Raw genomic sequence first — 22,122 nt, 5'->3', positions numbered from 1 at the left:
TGCAGCATTTGTACAGCTATACTCGATATGAAAGTCCCACATTATTTTCTTATGAACGAAAATCAGAATATTTCAGAATAATGTGAAAGCAGTTCTTCTGTATGGTTGTGAAACATAAAATGTAACTGTAGAGATCTCTAGAAGTCTTCAAGTTTTTATAAATCGCTGTCTTAGAAGGATTCTAAATATCTGGTGGCCAAACACAATTTCAAATAAAGACTTATGGGAAAGAAAACAATAAATAAATCTACAAATAAAACGAAGGAAATGGGGGATGGATTAGCCATATTCTTCGGAAAGAAAATTCTATTTAGAAAGAAGCTTTGAGATGGAACCCACAAGGCAGCAGAAAGAGAGGAAGGCCAAAGGTTGTCTGGAGAAGAACAGTAGAAGAGGAAATATGGAAGGCAGGGACATCATGGCCCGAAATTGCCAGTATCGCTCAGAATAGAAACGGCGGCGAAAGTTTATTGAGGCCCTTTGCTCCAGTCAGATATAGGATATGATGATGATGAATAATAATATTAATATTTATTTATTTATTCTGACGGAGTAAAGGCCCTCTTTCACTGAGCCAGATACAAAAGAAGCTTATACAATGTTGCAATGATACAAGTTAATAATTACAGGCTAATATTTAAAGAATACTCAAAGATTAATGTAATTACATCAGTACAAGTTGAGTAAAATAATGCAAACATACTAAATAATAATGAGAAGTAACAAACAACTAATGCTCGTCATAACATACTTTTGTGTTGTTGATGTGTTGTTTTTCTTGAATGACAAAAGTTGATTTGCATCATTCTTTCTCTAGCTTTCCAATTAAGTACTTCAACTATTATCGTAGTCAGTCTGTTACAGAGGAGAAGATGGTGTTTGTTCAAAATTTCATTTTTATTACATAGTGGGCAGTTTGTTATCATTGTTAAGTTCAATTTGTTCAGATGTTCAATGGGGCAGTCATGTCCTGTACAATCGGAAATGTGCTGCTGCTTGTCTTCGAGTTTTGTTCAAATAACATACTTTTGTTTGTGCCTGGGTAGTGGGAACAGACTCTGATCAGTAATTTAAACATATTTGGACTGGAGTGATTAAATTTATATATGCGTTGTCATTATCCAATTTGACCACATTGTGATTGTCAGATTTTGTCCGTTAGGATGTAACAACTTAAACTTCCTGGGTAACCTGTAGACAAAGTCTTTTTCAACCCAATTTTCAGGCTTAATTTCTGTATAATATCTTAAATGTTGTAAGTTCCATTTCTTGATGGTTATTACACTTCTAATTGATGTTGCTCTTACCTTTTTCGCACTTTCAAGAAATATCATTAATTCATAGTTTTCTGCACAAGGGCAGGTCTTTCATTGTAAACCCAGCATTTTCCAATCTTCCCTATTTTCCACCTTCCTCTTAGATCTCCACGTACAATCCATGTATCTTAATGTTATCTTGTCATCTAATATCTTCTTCTGCTCCAAACTTTTCTTTCATTCACCATTCTTTTCATTGCATCCTTCAGCAGGCACTTTCTTCTTAGCCAGTGACTTAGCCACTTTCTTCTTCTCTTCCTGATAAGTTTCAGCATTATTCTTTCTTCATCCACTCTTTTCAGCACAGCTCCATTTCTTATTTTGTCTGTCCACTTTACATACTCCATTCTTTTCCATGTCCAAATTTCAAATGCTTCTAGTCGTTTATCTTCACACTGTCGTAATGTCCATATCTCTCTGCCCCCATACAATGCCACACTCCACACAAAGCACTTCACTGGTCTCTTACTTCTTTTTCCAAAGGCCTGCAGAAGGTGCTCCATTTTATATTAAAAGCTTCCTTTGCCATTGCCATCATCCCTTTGACTTCTTGGAAGCAGCTCATGTTACTACTTGTATTATCCCAAGTATTTGAAGCTGTTCACTTGTTCCACTGCCTCATTTCAAACTCGCACATTTACTTTCTTTATTATTCTTCTTCTGATAATCATGGTCTTCATTTTGTTTGCATTTATCTTCATCCCACATTGCTCACAGCTGTTATTTTCTCCAGTAGCATATCCCTTAGTATAATCTAATAAAATAATTGCAGTGTTATAATGATAGAATTTGTAGTTCTATTGTACTAACATAAAGTATTCTTTCATATAGGGAAAGTCTTCGTCGAGGCTGGGAATTGCTGGCAATTTGTCTGGCCTTCTTCCCTCCTTCTCCAAAGTTTCAGTCTTACTTGGATGGCTATATGAACAGGCATAGAGATCCAGGATTTGACTTTCCTGAAGTTGGTAAATGGCCAATCCATGTTCAAATTAGCCATTATGCCACTGTGAGCTGCAAGAGACTGGAGAGGATAGGACACACTGGAAAGAAAGCTCCACGCAAGCCTACAGTTGAAGAGATAGACCAAGCTAGGGTAAGAGAAGGGTTTTGACTGAGATTGGAAATATTGTAAATGCTCTGAATTATCTTTAAAAGTTGTTTCATGAACACTGTTTTTTTCTTTTATATTGTTTCTTCAAAATGTGAAGGGGATGGATGTTTCATGGAAAGAAAGAATTGGTAAGATGTTTGAAAGTACTGTATTATATCACTGAAAGAATTGTTAAATCATTGAAATGCTACAACAAAACACTGACTATATCAGGAGAAAACTGATTTATTTCCAGACTAAAGAAGACTACATGTAGGAATCTAGTATTGAAATTCCGTGCAGATGTGTTTCTATCAATAATATTTTCTTTCCATAAAAAAGGCATCTTTATTTACTCTCCTAATATATAGAGGAAGTTTTATTTTACTGAATAGTAGTTCCTTTCTGTAGGACTGTAGTTACTTTCTTGACCAAAACGTTCGCAATTAATTTCCTTACAATACTGCAGTGTTATTGCTGTTTGGCATTCTGTTTTCCAGTTCCCTGCTGCTTCGTGGTTTGAAATTGTTTATATAGCAGAAAGTGAGTGTTATGAGTGTGTTGTGGAAGGAGCTGATGTTTAATAGAAGTTGTTGAGCAATAGTAATAGAGTATATCATTTCATAGTACGAAAATAAACCAATGTGAAACATATCTGTTACAATTTTAATGCTTGTATGCTAGATCATGTCATTTTATATTTAATTTGTGTAAATGATCCATGATCGTATGGACATAGCCGAATTTCACAGATACTTGAATAAAATTCGATCATTAGATCTGTGTAAATGAACTTCAAATATAATTTGTTGGTTTCATTATGTGTAAACATTATAGTTCGTGCAGTGTCTAATGAAATTTCTTCTTCCAGCTTCAAATTTTTAGGCCGAGCATGTTTGGTAATACGCTTGAGGAAGTTATGGCCTTGCAGAAAGAACGATTTCCTCATCGCAAACTGCCTTGGGTCCAATCCACACTCTCAGAAGAAGTTCTGAGGTTACAAGGGGCTCAGACAGAAGGTATATTTAGGTAAGTTTAAATCTCCTAATTTCTTATTATTGGTGGATACGTGGTTGACCATCTTGAACAAGTTCCTTCTTTGGACTGTAGATCAGTTTCTCATCATAGAGTTTGGCTATAGAGCATCTCATGGTGATTGATCTAACTACATTATAATATGATGATGACCATGGTACTCTGCATAAATCTGTTTGTCTAGCACAAATTTACTGTGACTCCAGGATTTAAATTTAGATATCTGAGATGAAAATTCTCTGACTAATGTTATGTTTAAATGTGATATATAAAATTTATCATTTTGAATTTAGTAAAGTTCTAAATCACTGTGTTTAGTTTCAAGCTACCTCACGGTGATATTGACTTCATACCTTTAAATAGCAATGACCACCTTCTTTTTTAAATTCCTTACCACATGCGAATTCAATATCATTTTATCATTATATCTTGGATGAATGAATACCTGTTACCTCTGATAGTGTAACAATATAAAAGAAGTTGACCCTCACGGATATGATCACATTCTCTTTTTTCATGCTTGGTATTGCAAAAAATTATAATAATTCTTAAGAAATTTGGTCTGAACAAGTCGAAAGCATGAAAGTCCTTTAGTCCTTTCAGAAATTAGCCTAAAATGAATACATATATAATTAATAGTTTCTAATAGCCAACAGTTACCGAAATTTGACTTAAAGATGTTTGAAACTTCTTCAAACAATATTTCATGTGTTATCACCTTCATGACTGCATCAAACCTAAATCTAAAAATTGTATATTTTAGATGTAGATATGCCATTCCTTTTTAATATAGAAGTAGTTTTTAGATAGACCTACTTTTGTATGAATGTAATTATTTTACTTTTTTGTTTTATTTGTAAACTGTTAGTTGTATTTTGTCCTTATTCAATATCTATAAGTCAATTCATCTGGAGTTATTGTTCAGTAAGTATAATGATTTTTAGAAAAAAAAAATAACGAGCCATTGTTAGGAGGAAAAAATATCAAAACTGCAATTTATTTTAAATAAAAATAGGCTAGAAAAATTTTCTTCCTACTTTTTTCCCCTCTTTTGGTTTTAAAATAATTAAAAATGGCACACTGTTAGCCAAACAGTTACTGTCGGTTTTTCATGCTGGTAACCAGTGGCAATTTCTCTTAAGGAGCACAGGAGCAGTGCACCACTTCTTCAAATAACACATGTTTTTAAATTTATGTCAATGAGCTCCAGTAAACTATGTGAGCGAGATAATTCTTTATTATAATACTATGTAAAAATAACACTGCATGACTGTGTACTGTTCTTGTTGACGCCTGGGACTTACGTTTACCGCTCGACACTTGCGGCACACTGTTCCATTCGAGCATGCGCAGTAGTACTGTTTCACTGGCAGGCTTTGGAGCATGGTAGGGAGGCAGTACAGTGTGCGTAGGGGGGGGGGTTAGGAGCACTTTCAGATGTGTTCTCAAGCTCGTTCCATCATAAATGTTACAATGAATAGTGAGCAAAATCTTTAAATGTGTAATTTATATGTCTATAGGTAAGACCTTTACACGAAAAGATCAAAATAAAGAAGATGGGTAGACCTACACATGAATTAAAATTATAAGTGACCAAGAACAGTAACAGAGAAGTGACAAGGAAATTCAACATTCGGACTTACGAAAAATGCAATATGCGGCAGCAATATAAAAGATGCTGTATTTTGTTTTCCTTGCCTATTGTTCGACGGCGAACATTTATTGACAAAAATAAGTACATTTTATGAATTTTGTTTATTTTTCTGTTTGAATTTAGGACTGTGAGTAGTAACTAAATAATTTTGATTATCGTCCTGCAGATATGATTGATTTGAAGCACATGAATGAAAGAATTAAAAAAACACGATTCTTCAGCTGCACACATCAACAATAATGTTAAATTATCAGTGTTGGGTCAAACAAACATACAGACACAATTGGATTCAATTGGATTGTTAAACTTCACAATGATAAAGTTACCAAGAACAGATATGTGCGTGCGGTTTTGTAGAGCTTTTGAGTTGGCTTTAAGAGGTCACGAAGACGGAAATCCATCTTTAAACGCTAGTATTTTTCTTGGCCTCATCAATTTCAGTTCTGAATTAGACGCACTCTTAAGGAACATTTGGAAAGAGGAACAGTGTTTAAGAGCACATCAAACACTATACAGAACGAAGTCCTTCAAGCCATTTTGATGTATGCCATGAGATTTTAAAGAAAGCTGACTTTTTAGCAGTTAAGGCTGATGAGACGACACACGTATCGAATACTTGTGAACGTGTGAACTGTGTTATAAAACGCAATATAGCGAAAACAATATTATTTACGGTGTGCTGCAATAGAAATTGAACACTTTACTTTGCTATTACTGGACCTACATAGGAAACTAACTGCAATTTCTTGACTAACAAAATTATGTAAATCTATACGTATGTAACATATGTTAATAGTTATGTAGTAGTTAGTACCTATAATAATAATAATAATAATATGATAATCATAATCATAATAAATATTTGTGCACCACCAGGATTATTTATCACCACACGCCACTGCTGGTAACTCAGGTTTCAGTCCTGGTGAGTCCAAGTGAAATTTGTAATGGATAAAGGCTGTACTTGCTAGCTTTTTATCGTAGAAGCATTCTATTAATCATCACATGGTGTCTGTAGTTCACCTCCCATGGTGCACGGTGGCAAAAAGAACTACAGCTTTGGCACTAGGACTAGGACCTCACTCATACATGTGGTTGCTTGGGTGAAAGATGCTAAATCAAGTACCCGGCATTAGATAAAAATAAAAAGAAAATGTCGGCAATTTTTTGAAGACCGTATTTTGGTTACCTAACTTCATCTCAATATACATACACGAAAATGTTGCATTATCTTACGAGATTGATATTTAATAGATTATGGGTTCTATTCTTAATTGATTTGTTGAACTATCTCCTCACATTCTTTAGTTCATTATCAATTTTAAATATTTTATTGTAATTCTTTTATACTAGCAATTGAGATGTCATGGCATATCATTTATTTGAGAACTGAAGTATACAGCTGATACTATTTTGTCTACAGTTGTACTGAATGCACATAGGAATTTGGTTATTATTAATAATTAGTGTATATTGTTACAAGGTTAATATTCCTATTGATAATAATTGAAATGTTCTTTAATAGAGTGTCAGCAGATGTGGACGAAGTTAATTCACTGAAGAATCGTATCGACCACTGGGAGTTACCAAATGATATTACAGATGCTCATGCACCAGCATCACTGCTCAAATTATGGTATAGAGAGCTTTATGAACCTCTTATACCAGATTCAATGTATGCTGAGTGTGTAAATCATCATGCGGATCCAGAAATGTCAGTAGCATTGGTTCAGAGGCTTCCAGAAATCAACAGGCTGGTCCTGTGCTACCTCATTCGCTTTTTACAGGTTAGTGACAAATCTCCATACACTAATGATCATTATTATTAGCAATATTGAGATATTGAATGTATTTGTTTATTTATTTAAAACAATTTTTTTAATCAAATTTTATTTTTACTGTACGTACATTTTCTTTTTGTTGACAGATTTTTGCTCGCACAGAAGTTGTCCAAGTAACCAAGATGGACGCCAGTAACCTTGCCATGGTAATGGCTCCCAACTGCCTACGCTGTATGTCAGAGGACCCACGCATCATATTTGAGAATGCTCGCAAAGAAATGGCATTCATACGCACACTTATTCAGAGTCTAGATACCAGTTTTATGGAAGGAGTCTACTAAAATATTGGCTGCCATGCAGCTATAGGACTTTGAGATATTGAATGGTACATGTAATCATCATCACTATCACCATATGTGAGACTTGGATCCTGGAAATTGTGTCCATTAACTAGTACTATTTCTAAATTAGTTTTTAAGTTGCAGTACATATATATATATATATTTATTTTTTTCAAGTGTGAGTACTCGCAAGAGTATAATGCAAGCTACTTCCACTCTTCTATGTGTTGATTAGAAACTTACTTTTAATTTGTTTTATATATAAAAAGACTTTCCCAAGCGTTAAAGTTTTACATGATGGACAATCGACTGTCCAGTGATAACTCCTTGAAAATAGTGCATCAATAATAAAAGTTGCAAGGCTTTAACAGTTAGTGTGTTAATTTCTATAAGACTAAGCTAGGGAAGTATTTGGAAACAGATTTCCATATTTTCAGATAAGTAACAGTTTTAGTATTTTTCAGAAATCTGTCTCGAATATTGTCAGGGAATTACAAAGAATGTTTGCTTTATAGCAGAGTTTAACAAAGCAAAAATATTGTATTTGACAAGATTTGTTAGGATAGCTTCAGTAACTTGAATTATTTCTTTCTAACACAGAAAAAAATAGATTGATTGCTACAGTTGTATTCATAAATATACTATACCAACAAGAATTTAAATGCTACTAATTCTGTGCGTTGAACTTTTTCCACTCGTTCTCATTCCATTCAGAAATGTTTTATAATAGTTTGATCTGTTCTCATGTGGACCTATTTCTTCTGATCTCATTGGCAGGCAGTACCCTCTCAACTGGAGTCTGTGTTTTATACGCAGCATATTCCATGAGATTGAATTACAAAGCTGCTATTGAGTATTTTTTATCATACAGTCTTATTCTACATTTCCCTTTGTACATTAGCTTCTGTAGTTAAAGGCGTTGGAAATAAAGAAATAACTTTACTTGCAGCATAGTACCTGGAAGATATTAAGACTTTTTAAATGATCTGTAGATAATCTTTTCAAAAATTGGTTTAAGCATTTATTTAAAATGTAAAAAAAAAATAAATAAATAAATCTGTGAATGGCACACTCTGTATTTTATATTATGAAGAAAAATATATTACTACTTTTTTTTCCTTCTGCACAAATAAAATCCATCTTGATTACGACATGGAATAAATCATGATGTACTTTCCTTGTTTGTATAATGGTTCCTACTCTTGATTTGAAAGAGCTTTTGAAAACTGCAAGTATGGGAGTTCAAAATTATATTTATTTTGGCTATGAAAGTATTCTATATTTCTTAGCTAATTTTGAGCTTCATTTATAATGTAAGAAGTAACATTGAGTCCTTTCTACTTATTACTCTTTGTAACTGAATATCTGTAAAAAAAAAAACTCAATTAAAGCAATACTTAACTGAAAAAATAACACATACTCATGAGAAGATATTTTTCATGGTAAGGACTTGATGTTCTTACCATTGAGTAAGCTGCAAATTTAACTGTTTTAAGATGTAGCATATGGTGCACCACCTGAAGATGAATCTACATTGCATCATGGAGACATGATTATTAATGAAAAAGGGTTAAATATTTGTTGGGGAAATGGGAATACCCTATAGAAATCTGCTCCATTACTTGAAATCGTGACTGTTTGAAACTGATTCTCTTACATGAAAAGCTATTACTCTAGCCATTTGACTAACAGTGTGCCACTATAAAAATGATCACTTTCTGTGTTGAACAGACTGCTATTAGTATACGTTATTAAGTTGTGACATTAAAAGCTATACTGTGATTTGTTTAAATCCTAGCATGACAAATATTTGTGATACAATATTTTTGATGTGAATTAATAAGGAAATTAATACTGAAGTGAATACTGTGTTTGTTGTGTATTGCTAATATACTGTAAATTGTCAGTATAATTGTAGTGAGATACACGTGTGTGTGTAGACACATACACAGATACAAACACTCAGTTTTAATTATATGGGTTGTTAGTGATTTACAAATAATGCGGTAGTTGAGGTGAATCATTGTTTAAAAATATCCAAGAAAGAGATGAATATATTTTCCAATTTGCCAGGCAAATGAATGTCAGATCTGAAAATTGTTGTAGGATACTCTGAACACAATTTAAAATGAAGGAAACAACCTTAATGCTTAGAATATTGCAAGGTTTTCGTAGAAATGAATGGAATAATAATACAGTGTAATTGTACATGAGATGCTTTTTTGAGAGCTTGTTCAGCACCTCCTGCAATTTTACTTGAACTTCCTCAAATGTTTGAAATTTTTTACCTTTCAAGTCATCTTGGGGAAACAAAAAGAAGTCGCACAGAGATAAATCTGGTGAATATGGTAGATGAGGAACGGTTGTCATTTTATTTTTCCCCAGGAAGTCTTGCACGATGAAATCTGTATGCAGCCTTGCATTGTTGTGATGGAGAAACCAATTGCCCATGAGCCACATTCAGGACGTTTTCTCCTCAAGTTCTCCCTCAACCGCTTGAAGATGTCACGAAAGGACACCACATTCACTGTCATAGCAGGAGGGACAAACTCTTTGTGGATAATCTCTTCAATGTCGAAAAAACACACGAGCATGGACTTTACTTTGCTCTTCACTTGATGGGTTTTTTTGGGGCAGGGCAAAGATGACTTTTCCATTGAGAAGACTGCTGTTTGGTTTTGGGGTTGTAGCCATAAACCCAACTTTCATCACCTGTCACAGTCTTGGAAAGGAAGTCTGGGTAGTCATGAAACTGATTCTGAAGATCCCTGGAGACTTCCAGGCGATGATGTCTCTGCTCAGCACTTAGTAGTCACAAAACGAACTTTTCCGCAACCATTCTCATGTTGAATCCATCGGACAGAATCCTCTAATACATGCCATACAATAATCCAATAATGTCGCAGACGTCGTGGTTGGTGTGCCTGGGATCTTGCATGATCACAGCCTGAACAGCAGCGACATTTTCGGGTGTAATACCAGTTGATGGCCTTCCAGAATGATAGTCATCAACCAATGTTCGGCCATTATTAAAATGTTTGAACCACTCGTAGGTTTGGGTCTGGCCTAGAGCATCATCTCCAAATGCTTGCTTTAACATTTGATGTGTTGGGAACATTAAGCCTGGCGGCCCCCTTGGTGCTATTCGACAGGAGTAGGCTACGTGCCGGCACTAGATTTCCCCTTCTCCTTTCCTCACCATCATCATCCTCACCCATTCCCTACACTACACTTACACGAACACTTAACATACACTCACTCTAGTACACGACGTAACTCTTCACAAATACACATCATGCATGATGTGGCCTGCCGAAGTGGTGTGCAATTTGAAAATGGGTCACAGTCCTGCCATCTATCCGCAGTATGCAGAACCCGAATCACGCAAGTGAAGTGGGTAGGCATTACACACACACACGCATTTGATGTGTTTGTGCAGAAGTTTTCCCAAGTTTGAAACAAAACTTTATGCAGACGCGCTGCTCTCTCAAATCTGTCATTGTGAAATCGCAATGTAAGCAACACATAACAATGGAGAAACGCCCACAAATACTAATTGTGTCCACTCAGAACGAAGCTGCTTGGCACATTGTGTATGAAGTGTCATTTAGCAGTTTTTGTCATATTAGCGCTCGGTCGCACTCTGCTTTAGAATTTCGGGTACTTTTGGGTAGTATCTCGTGTATTGTCAGTTTTGAATCCTTTCTTTTGATACAGAAGTGCGAATTATTATTTGCATGTAGGAAATTTACCCAATTTATAAATATCACAATTTTGACATGTCTTCCAGCTAGAATGTACTTTTAATCTATCAGATATGGAGGTTGTAAACTGGTAGCTTGAAGTCTGTTGTTTATTAGGGCTATTTTTCACATCATATAATGAACTTGGCTCTCTCATACGTTATCAGCTGTTTAGATTTGAAATTGATACCAAAGATGCGTGAAATGTATCTCTTTCATACACTTTATAAAGTCAGAATACGGTATTATTTTATACGTGTTGGGAAGGTTTCTGAAAATACATAATTTTATCTTTTGTTGATATGAAGCTTTTCAATCTGCAGGAGGTCATGATCTGCTGTCTTTCTTTCAGTATTTTATTACCCTACATATTATGTCATTAAGAAAGAACATTTTTTATACTATTACTGTTTATAGAATACTCAGATTTTGGTATATATAATGTTTTCTTTGTTGTGTAAATATGCAGAAAGAATATTAAGATTTTGGGACACACAATTAGCCAAATGGCTAGAGTGTCGGCTTTCCACGCTAGTAACTCAGGTTTGAATACCAGTGGATCCAAGCGGAATTTGTGTTAAACAAAGACTGTGCTTGGTTGTATTTTTTGTGGAATACTTTCTTTTCCCCTATCACCATTTCACAACTGCTCCATTAATAATTATCATCATCATGTAGTGCTATACTTATCATCATCATCATCATGTAGTGCTATGTGTGCATCATGTAGTCCCGTGGTGTACTGAGGGAAACTCTTACTGTGGTAGCAAAAAGAACTACAGTTCAGCATTTCGCTGAAGATGGAGATGCTTGGGCATATGATGCAAAGTCAAGTACCCACTACCATTGGAGAGAAAAATATATTGAAAATATTAATTATATATATATATATATATATATATATATATATATAAAATAATTACGTTTGTGATTTATATTAACTATTTTCATGAACTCTGCTATGTGCTGAATATCTCCAAGTGGTATGTTTGCATCTTAGAACAAGTTTTTCATGGAGTGTAGAATTCTGTATACAACAAAAAATGAAACACATGATTTATTTTTCGGTCCATATTTCTGCACATTTATCAATAAGAAATATTTATCTCGGATACCAGTATATGTAAAGTAGTTTCAGAAAACTCATTTTTAATTCTTATTCTTTCTTCATGACATTATCCTATGTTCTTTTCTATTATCATAATAAGATATATATTTTACTGATATTAAATTGGCATATGGTATTAGATTACTGGACACAATTTTATGTTTCATTTCAGACATAGGAACATGAAAAGGTAATCATTTTAGTAGAACGGATAAAATATTTAAACTTACTAATATGTTTGAATTCGTGTAATTCAGCATGTAATAGTCAATCGGGACATATTATGTCATCGGATGTCTTTGCCCAACCTATTACATGATAATTCTTTAATTGTATAAAGTATATAAGAAGCAATTTAAGATTTTAGCTTTCAATGCCAAAGCTTAAAAACCTAGTTAAGAATATTAATTTAAACTTGTACAGTTTATAAGAAAACATAGGAGGAGATGTCAGAGAAAATAAGTCTTGTGAAAATCAGATTTTTATATGCCTCACCAAATATATATTAGAATACTTAAATATGGATTGGTACCAGTGATTTTACAAATGTATCCTCTTAGACTGTAGTGGCCTACAGCTACTTCTGTTGAAGATTCAGTGTGCTTTAAGCTATGATGACTTTGCCCTTTTAAATACTTTAAACATTTGGACTTCTGTTAACATAAATACAGAATCCTAGGGAAGTGTATTACATGTTGAAAGATCTTTCAAATTAAAATGCTGGTATTTTGGTCAGCATTCTCCAGACTTGCAAGTAGATTTACTAGCATGGATTTTATCATGTCACTGCTGTATGTACACGTAGAAATGTGGAGCTGTTTATATAAAAATAAGTTACATATGTGATTAAGCCAACAAATAAAAAAGAGCAGTATTGAGGTTGTTTTTTTAAATTGTAGTAAAAACAATCAATTCACTTTTTTATTATTTAATGAAATTTAATGCGTGTATGAATTAATCATGAAAAGTTGATTTGATATAGTATATAATATAAAGTGTTGGCATGAATTGTTTTCTAATACCAGCTATTAAAACAAGCTTTAGCACTTAACACATCATTGACCAATCTTCTGTCACTCATGCTACTGCAATATATAGATAGTTTTCTCACTTGTAGAAACGTGTGCCGTGATTAGTGCTTGATTCATCCAAATTCTATAAGCCTATATGCACGTTATATATATATATTTTTTATGTTTCTGAAGTCTTTCCATTATTTAAATCACTATTTTGCATATGCATTGTGCTTTGTGCATGTGTAAGTCTTTTTATTCAAAGCAACTATGTTTCCTGCTATTCCTTAAAAAATGGAAATTAAAATAAAAACAATTATGATAAGTTTAGGTACCAATAATCATGGAAGGCGAAGTACATTATGTAATTAATGAACACTATAAGCTAGTAATATACTTGACGTTTGTCTTCACCATATTCTTGTCCATATCAATCTGACATCATCAGTAGAGAGGGAATAGAGTTGAACTTCCTTGTAGCTAGTGGAATATAGAAATTAAGATGTTTCAAAAGTGGGATCTGCCTTTGTCTTGAGATTCAAGTGAAAGATTTGAGAGGAATATTCTATTCATTGCAATTGTCACAAATGGCTAAAGCACTTGATTAATTCATTTTAACCATTTGCAATAGCCCTAACAAGGTGGATGCTTTTCTCACTTTATTTTTTTAACTGAAGACCAGAATGAGGAGAATAATTAGTGTGCTCACTCCTGCTAGAGCTGAGACGAGATGTTATGGCACCAACCTGCGCGAAGTTTTAAATTGCCGCCCAGCAGGGTAGAGGAGTGGGGGTTGTTTGGGTTACGGTTCTCAAGCTCAGAGCTGCAGGCATATCCGTTTAATCTCTTTCTAAAAACATTCGTCTTACCTTAGTATCACCACTTTCCTACTCAAGAGTCCGAAGATACTTAATGGAATTACGCCCGCTATTCCATCTTTATATTCTTATTCTCAGTCCGAATCAGACGTTTGATTTGTGCTAGAATCCGATGTCCCTAAGTTTATGGAGATGTTCTCAAAAATACTGTCCATCACATGCTCACATTCAATGTAATTGTTCTCTACTTTCTTCACTAATCATACACTGATATCCATTCTTGGAAGAAGCGATAACAGAGTCGGTCTCTGCTTATGCGTAGCGTAGAAATTATAGATGAGTCTTATGACTTCCTCATCAAAACTGTCTACAGCTGCAACAATCTTCTTCTTCGGCTGTGATATTTCCGGACTGGAGAAAGAATCTGCTGTTCCTGCATCAATATTTTTCCCTTATTTCCTGATTCTTTCCAAGGTTCGCTTTGAAATACCAGTGGCAGCCAGTATTCTTGCACACACCACACACTTTTCAATTGAATTGGTATTTCATTTACAGCCTCTTCTGACATGAATTTCCATACATTGTATGCTATTTCATGTCCTTGACTATGAACTACTCTATGATTTCACACCTTAGACAATGCCATAATGAGGGCGCTCAGAAGGAGAATGTTTTCAGTATTAGCAATAGCTGTAGTAGCAGAACGATCTGAACACTTGGAATGCCAGTAACCAACTAACCCAACACCCCTCCAGTTGAGTGTGAGGGCGAGTCCAAGGAAACAAACTAAAATTCGTCCCTCGTGCTGGTGCCATAACTTCTCGTCCGGGCTCTACCTTCCTGTGCTTAATATAAGAGCCCTGTAGACAGCAGCACTATTGTATATGCCCTATACAAGAATGGTTTTAAATTGGAGTGCTGTTGTGTGCATTATCAAGTCCATTTATCAGTTTTTTATGGTGCTGAATTTTTTTTTTTCTGATGAGGGTCCAAAGGCTAGCACTTCAACTTGAGGCTTATTGTGCAACCTCCTTACATTGTGAGATGATTGTTGGAGTTCTGCATTCCTGTGAGTATGTGATTCACTGCTTGATGCCATCTTATTGATTCAGCTACAGATGCACCATAGATACTGTGATTCACCAAGGTGCCATCTGTCTACAGGAGCTACTCCCTGGTCTGCCATAGTGTCATAAAAGTGTTGAAAACAGAGACGCATGCGTACTGATTGTTAAAAAAATTGAAGAAGAAATAGCAGCTGTTTAACGAGATAACTCATAAAAATTCGATGAAAAATAAAGTGTTGCTATATGAAGTTCAAAATCAGAATAGGAATTTCGTAAGGATCCAGAATGAAGTAAATATGACTAAGGTTAGAATTGTTGCACTAGAAAGGAAGTTAAAGACCAGAAAGCAAAAAAATGTCATTGGTATGTAATTTGGTCCGTTGAGATTTTTTAGTAAAAGATGAAAAAATTATAGTATACACTATACTGGAAAATACCAAAAAGCGAAACAAGACTGGTATAAGATACAATGATGACATTTTATTGGATGGTTTTATTTTTCAGAATTAAGTCACGCAAAGGATACATATATATTGCTTAAATCATAAAATACTGCCTCCTCTCTGAATCTTATTTAAGAAAATTGGTAAAACGTATGAAATGTCATTATGGGATTAATACTCAAATTTGCTGGCAAGTGATGAACTGATGAATTTGAGCACTGTATGTGTCCCTGGTGGATAAGACAAAATTTATTTTGCGTTAAGATTTGCTATTCCTTCAATATAATAAAACTTTATTATTAGTAAGTCATCTCCTATCTTCTTCTGATGTGTGAAAATATGCGACCATTAGGTATTTTATGAGAAAATTCTGGATTCTGGTACAGTGACAGAATGAAGTATCAATGATGTAAGAAGTTTTAAAGCTGTTTTGTTATGCTGCGAAATAATGTTCACTTTTAAATTAAATCAAATTCACGGCCATCTTATAAATTAAATAAACAGCCCATTGAAGTAATAACAGGATGCAAAATACGAAATTGCATAACTAAAGAGCATCTTTGTGAAACTTGATTGCACAGGTTCACACGTGAAAGTAATTGTCATATTTAAAGATCAGTCTTGATTCTTTTTCAAAGAAGGAAGTTTGGTGCTTTTGCTCTCTTTCTACTGCCATGATGCTCTGAATAGAGATATTGTTATAATAAATAACCAAGAAATGTAGTAAATTAATAAAGCTGTCATATCAAGAGTGCTAAACTAATGTTCGCATGTATTATTATTCGACAGTTTTGCAAAATTTCGATTTTCTCTGGATTGAAAGAACTATTTAATTCAGTTTATGTGTACATGATGTGCACATGATAAATCTTAGCCAGTTTTGGACAGTTGTAATATTGGTTCATTTAAATATCTGCCCTATGTACAGATCATTTACCTAGGACAAAAATCAGAACTTTTTATTTACTATTGAACAGAACAGTTACTCATTAAAGTAATTATCTTCAGAAATATGTCTAACGGATGCTCAAATTATATGTGAAATGTGTAAGGAACAAGGCAAGAATTTGTGTGCTTGTGAAATAATTTCACTGTTAAAAATAAGTCAATCATGGTAACAAATTTGACTATCCTACCACCAAAGAACTTGACACTGTATTATGCACTTGGTTGTAAAATTTTGCTTTAATTTTGTTTGTTATAGAAGTTAAAGTTACAACACTTTCGGCCCAATCGAAGTAATGTTGTTTCTCAAGTCGAGTTTATCATGGAGCTAGCAGGAGTAATATTACTCTGTAGTGTGATAAATGTCTAAATGTCTAGTGCATGACATTTAAGAATTTAAATGACTCTGGGCCGGAAATGTTAATGACCAAATCATTGATATGGAACTTAAGCAAACTAAATTGTTTCAATTTGTTTTTGTTTTATAAGCCCGCCATTATGTGTATATGGGATAATAGCAACACCTTTCAGTCATAATAATGGCAAATGACAAGTACTATGGATCTTTTTATTTCCATGCATATCTTTCATTATAGTTGTGGAAAACAAGCAAAATGTACTCTAAAGCTTATTAAGTTAGAGCTCTGCATGTACAAGAGATTTTCTCCTTAATAGACTTCAAAAATTAAAAATTTATAATATGCTCCTTGTGGGCTTAAGGTGGGTGAAAAGTGTTAAGTGCCACATGGATGACTGATGCATAAAATTCCATGTTGGGAAATAAATTTCTGCTTCTCATAAACTTCCAAACATATAATTATTGTCCCTAGTCCCCATAAATATTACAGTATATACACATTGTTAGAAATTTAATGTGTTTTGTTTTACAATTTTAGAATAGATGGAGGACAAATAATATTTTCGTATTGTGAGTTCTAATTTTTTATTCATTAGAGTACATTTTAGACAAGTACAAATAAAACTGCCATAACAGTTCTTTGGGGTTTAATTTGGTATTGGTATGTGAATTTATATTAATATAAGAGGAACTGAAAAATATAACGAAATGTGCCACAAGATTATCCTTTGAAAGGAAAATAATAGTTTTACTGTTTTATTTTACATAATATAAAGTGCTTTCTGAGAATTTTTATTGCATAATATGTAAATGTGTTAAATATTTTAAATGATGTATTATCGTTTTTTTAGAAAATTGAATTTATTTTTTTTATTATTAGTATTTAATTTTTAGTGTAGCTACTGAACAAGATTCCTTCAGAAGAAGGTATTGCTTTCCAATTTTTGAGCTTCAAGATGTCCAAGGTTTCTCTTATAGAGAATAAATGCCTGGATATTGTATGTAAAGAATCTACAATCGATTTCTTCAGTCCTTTCTAACATACAGACTTCAATTATTGTATGTTAGTGCGTAAAAAGGAAACCCTGAAATAAATCAGATACTCAGGACCAAACAGAAAATTTATTTAACGAATAGGAAATAAATAAATCATGTTGGAAAATAAATTGATATACAGTGTACTGTATTTCATTGAAATATTCTTGACATTGAACCAAATGAAGTAACTCTAATCAGAAAGAATGCAGTCATTGCATATGGGTTAAAACTTAATTCTAGGAGGAAAAAGTTCGAAAAATGAATTACGGATTTAGGCTGTTTTTTCTCTGACACACAGTTCATTGATAAGTCCAGTTTAGGAATTCATAATGCAAACAAAGAACCTACCACTAAAACTGCCAATCTTGCATCTGTTTATTTTAGGGTATGTAGAAGAAGTATTCTCCTTGTTAATAATATTGTCACTGTGAACTTTGAGGGGTTTTACTGTTTCGTTATTGTTGTTTCTTCATAAATCAATACGGAAAAGAAAGCTACAGGTGCGCTTTTTCATTGTTTTTTTTTTTTTTCAATTATATTGTTGAAAAATTTATTAAATTAGTTTAAGAGTAGCAGTGAGAATGGCGTTGATTTTTATACAATTTTTAATTTCATATAAACTTAAAAAGAAATGTACTAGCGAGACTGTACCTTCAGAATTCTAATAGTTTATAATACATATGAAACATTTTGCGTATATTTGTCCTTTTCATAAGAAATGCATTTTTTTTTTTTTCAGCAGGACGTAACTCAGTTCTCAACCCATCATGACACACAGAGTTTTGTTATGTAAACTGGGATATTAAACAAATGTGTCGTCATATACCGAATAATTTATTAATTATAATGTAAGGAGTCCACAAGATATGTAAAGGTCCATCAATAGTCATTTATGTAACAACTACGCCAAACAAAGCTTTAATGAATGAATCTGGAGTGCCTTAACCCTAACGTAAGATGAGTCTACTAAAGCTCTTTGCATACCAGTGACCTTTTGCAAAAATTCTTCACATTATACGAATAATTTAAAATATGTCGTAAAAAGGGAAGAATTATTATAAAGTCAAGTTCTCTTTGTGCTCTTTACTACCGATAGTCATTACTATTCAGTGATGTGATGCGGTAACCAGTTTATTTATCAAGAGCAGCTTGTTTCTGAAGAAACTGCGGATAAAGCAAAAAATTATTGTATGTATTAGATTTATTTGTATTGAAATCCCTGAACTATACAGAAAGAATGTTTCGTTCAAAAAGTGGAATACAGTAAATGACATGACAGTTGTGGTGGACAAAACAGATATTGCAGAGGGTTTCCCTATTCATTCCATCAACACACTCCACTTCCTCCTTATTTAATCTATCATCTGTAATAATAAAAATAGTCCGGGGGTAGTATGGGCTTCTGATGTTGATCTAGATTCTAAGGACTTGGAACTCAGGGCTCTGGGTTCAGGCTCGTCATTAGCTGATGGGAAGGATGGCCAGCCTGCCAGCATCAGATGCACGAATGCCCCCAGGCCATCCTTCAAACTTAGAGAGCGTACATGGGCCCAAATGGCCTAAGTGCAGGCATCTATTCTGGATCCTGCCCTTGTGAAATCAAATCAAGAGCACAATTATGCAAGAAGTGCTGCTGTTACCAAATGCAGTTATTCATATTGTAATGATGTAATGGTAGCAGTGAGCATAGCCAATGTAAAGAAGTTTGCTGAAGCCAAAACTGAGTTCATTTGCAGTAATTCTGATAAAAAGTACAAGTGGTGGAGGAAAAAATCATAAAATAGATATTGATAATGATGTATGGTAAAATATGTAATGCTCTTAGGTTTCCCAATTCATTACAATACAGAGTGAACAATAAGTATGGAATATTGTTAATAACTTCTTAAATTTTAATTTTACAAAAAAAAAAAAAAAAAAGTTTTATACAAAACTGTTGCAGATGAACCATACATTATTTTTCCATTGTTCGAAAACAGTAATTAGACATACAGGGTGTGACAGTAATTTTTTTTTTTTAATATTACCCTATATTAAAATTTACATATTCTTAATCTCCATTAAATTCTACATATGAATGCTTAGAAATTTTACCCATTCTCCCATTTCTTGTCTCTTAATTATTTATTAAACTTCTTTCGTGGACTTCAAATTTGAGACAAATATAAGTATGTAAAATCATGTTGAGCAGGCATGAAACTAAACAAAACACTATGACAAACCAAACTTTATCACAGATGCTCAAAATGAGAACTATTTACAGCTAAACAGTATCCCAATCTATCACGAAAACAGCTCATTGTAGATATGACATGGAACAGAACAGTCATATAACTGTGATGAAGACATTATTCAACTTCGAAAAATGTATTATTTTTCTTTCTTGTGTTAAATTTTATATTACTTTGTTAATATGTTTCAGCCCGCTATTGGACATCTTCAGAATTGGTTGTTGCTGGTCTTGGTGCCTTTTGTTTTGTTTCCTGTGGGGATGTGTTTGTGTAGTGTAATGTGGAGTCAAAGAGTGTGTGTGTTATGAAATTGAGTTGTGCGTTGAGAATTTCATTTGGATGTGTTTTTGTGTGTCTGTATATTTCGTATACGTATACACACACTCATTGACTCCACATTACACTACACAAACACCCCCCACAGGAAACAAAACAAAAGGCGCCAAGACCAGCAACAACCAGTTTTGAAGATGGCCAATAGCAGGCTGAAACATGTTAACAAGGTAATATAAAATTTAACACAAGAAAGACAAATAATACGTTTTTCGAAGTGATATAGTGTTAAAAGTTGTGTAATCAAGATGTATAGACATTATTCAAGATATCATAAAGTAAGTTTTCGGACCTCTTACTTTGCATTCATGGTTCTTTTCCTCTCCTCCCATCCCCTGAGTGGACTTACTTACACATTTAATATATATTGGAGATTAAGAAGTGCCAAGTAAGGAAAGTATGGCTGTACTGTCTCAAAGGAAAAAGTCCATTAGAGTGGTTTTGATTGTAAATGTTTATACTTACTGAATGAATCAACAGTTGGACGAAGTGATAATTATTCTATGACGGAAATATTCTTCGACATTTATTTCAGAATATATTTTTATCTGCAGCAGAAATTTACTAATTAAACTCTTCATGTTATAAGTAGTAGGTTTCCAATAAATATAGTGATATTTAATAAATATTCATAAGATGCAATCATGCTGTATTTAGATCCATACTATTGGTTTACATGTTTACCAGGTGTTCATAACATTTTAGTCAGAGAAAAAAATCGAGAGTTCTGTCTTACCAATTAGAATTCTGTCAGAGAAGACACAAAGGCAAGAAATACACACATTATAAAATTAAAGAGAGGGATGTACACGAAATTTTTGTAAATATGGACAAACATGACATCTAAACTTGCAGCTCTTAAGTTCAGATCCAGTTCTTTATTGTTTGACACTACTTTTAATAAAGGGGAAAGGTTTAGAAAGTTTGTAAGTTCCTTCTTTGCCATTGAAGCCTCAAATAAGGAGAAAAGTCATTCCAGCTGTAAAAAAAACATGATCAGCTGTAGAAAAACATGATGATGATGATGATGAAAAAGAGGAGGACGATGTAGTAAGCCATATATTGATATAATACAACTTTTTCCTTCTAGAATTCGATTTTAGCCCATTGTACTGTGGTTGAATTCCACCTATTTATTGGAAGTAGCTGTTCAGCAGAGAATTTCTTATGGATAAAAAATGGAACATCTGTAAGAAAGAAGTGGAAAATATAAAATAATGACTATCTGTTGCAGAATATAAGAATATTATTCACGATGATTTGGAAATTGACTATATCTTCGTTTTCAACTGAAAAAATGTCGTGAATTTTTATCTTCGACACCAGCAATGGAAAAAGTTCACTCTACACTTATAAATAATCCACTATTGCTTTCTTCCTCCTTTAGATCAACCTTATTGTACTTTACAGGGACACAAAGAAAGGGTAATGTTCTAATTGAAGAGGGGAAGTTAGGGAATTTCTCCCCTTCTGGATTTTTTTCCCCAACTTTGTGCATTCCTGTGTTTATTCCCAACAGGGGAAGGAAAATTTATCTCTCTGAATATATGTTTTAATATTATTAGTACCACACCTGCCTGAATAGTGAGTGATATTTTTCCTGAAATTACATTTCTGAAAACTTACTTTTATTTCTATGTGACAGTCAAAACATTTTCTCCTCTAGAGTGAATTTGCTACAGTGAGCTTATTCTAAATGTTATTTGTAAATATCACTTGGATTTCAACATAAAAAGTTATCCTTTAATATAAGATTAGTAAATTAAAACATTTTAGACTTTTTAACAATGTCAGAAGTACTATACATT

At 33.5% G+C, this 22,122-nt stretch overlaps 1 protein-coding gene across 4 annotated transcripts in view; it reads left to right on the top strand.

Annotated features, from left to right (window-relative positions):
- The window catches only part of RhoGAP93B (MyTH4 and RhoGAP_KIAA1688 domain-containing protein RhoGAP93B), a 121,077-nt gene that overhangs the window by 81,692 nt on the left and 17,263 nt on the right, over nucleotides 1-22,122 (top strand). For 3 of the 4 annotated variants that reach the window (XM_069818598.1, XM_069818600.1, XM_069818596.1), the window contains 4 exons: nucleotides 2,148-2,409; nucleotides 3,278-3,435; nucleotides 6,621-6,882; nucleotides 7,023-20,428. In XM_069818598.1, the coding sequence (XP_069674699.1) occupies nucleotides 2,148-2,409; nucleotides 3,278-3,435; nucleotides 6,621-6,882; nucleotides 7,023-7,217 (877 nt within the window). In that variant the 3' untranslated portion in view covers nucleotides 7,218-20,428. Of the gene's footprint in view, nucleotides 1-2,147; nucleotides 2,410-3,277; nucleotides 3,436-6,620; nucleotides 6,883-7,022; nucleotides 20,429-22,122 lie in introns of those variants that run through there. The other variant, XM_069818597.1, reaches the window with a different exon arrangement.

Source organism: Periplaneta americana, chromosome 2 (assembly GCF_040183065.1).
Source record: "Periplaneta americana isolate PAMFEO1 chromosome 2, P.americana_PAMFEO1_priV1, whole genome shotgun sequence".
NCBI lineage: Eukaryota > Metazoa > Arthropoda > Insecta > Blattodea > Blattidae > Periplaneta > Periplaneta americana.
Note: the sequence above shows the minus strand (reverse complement) of the source record. Positions and strands in the feature narration are given on the sequence as shown.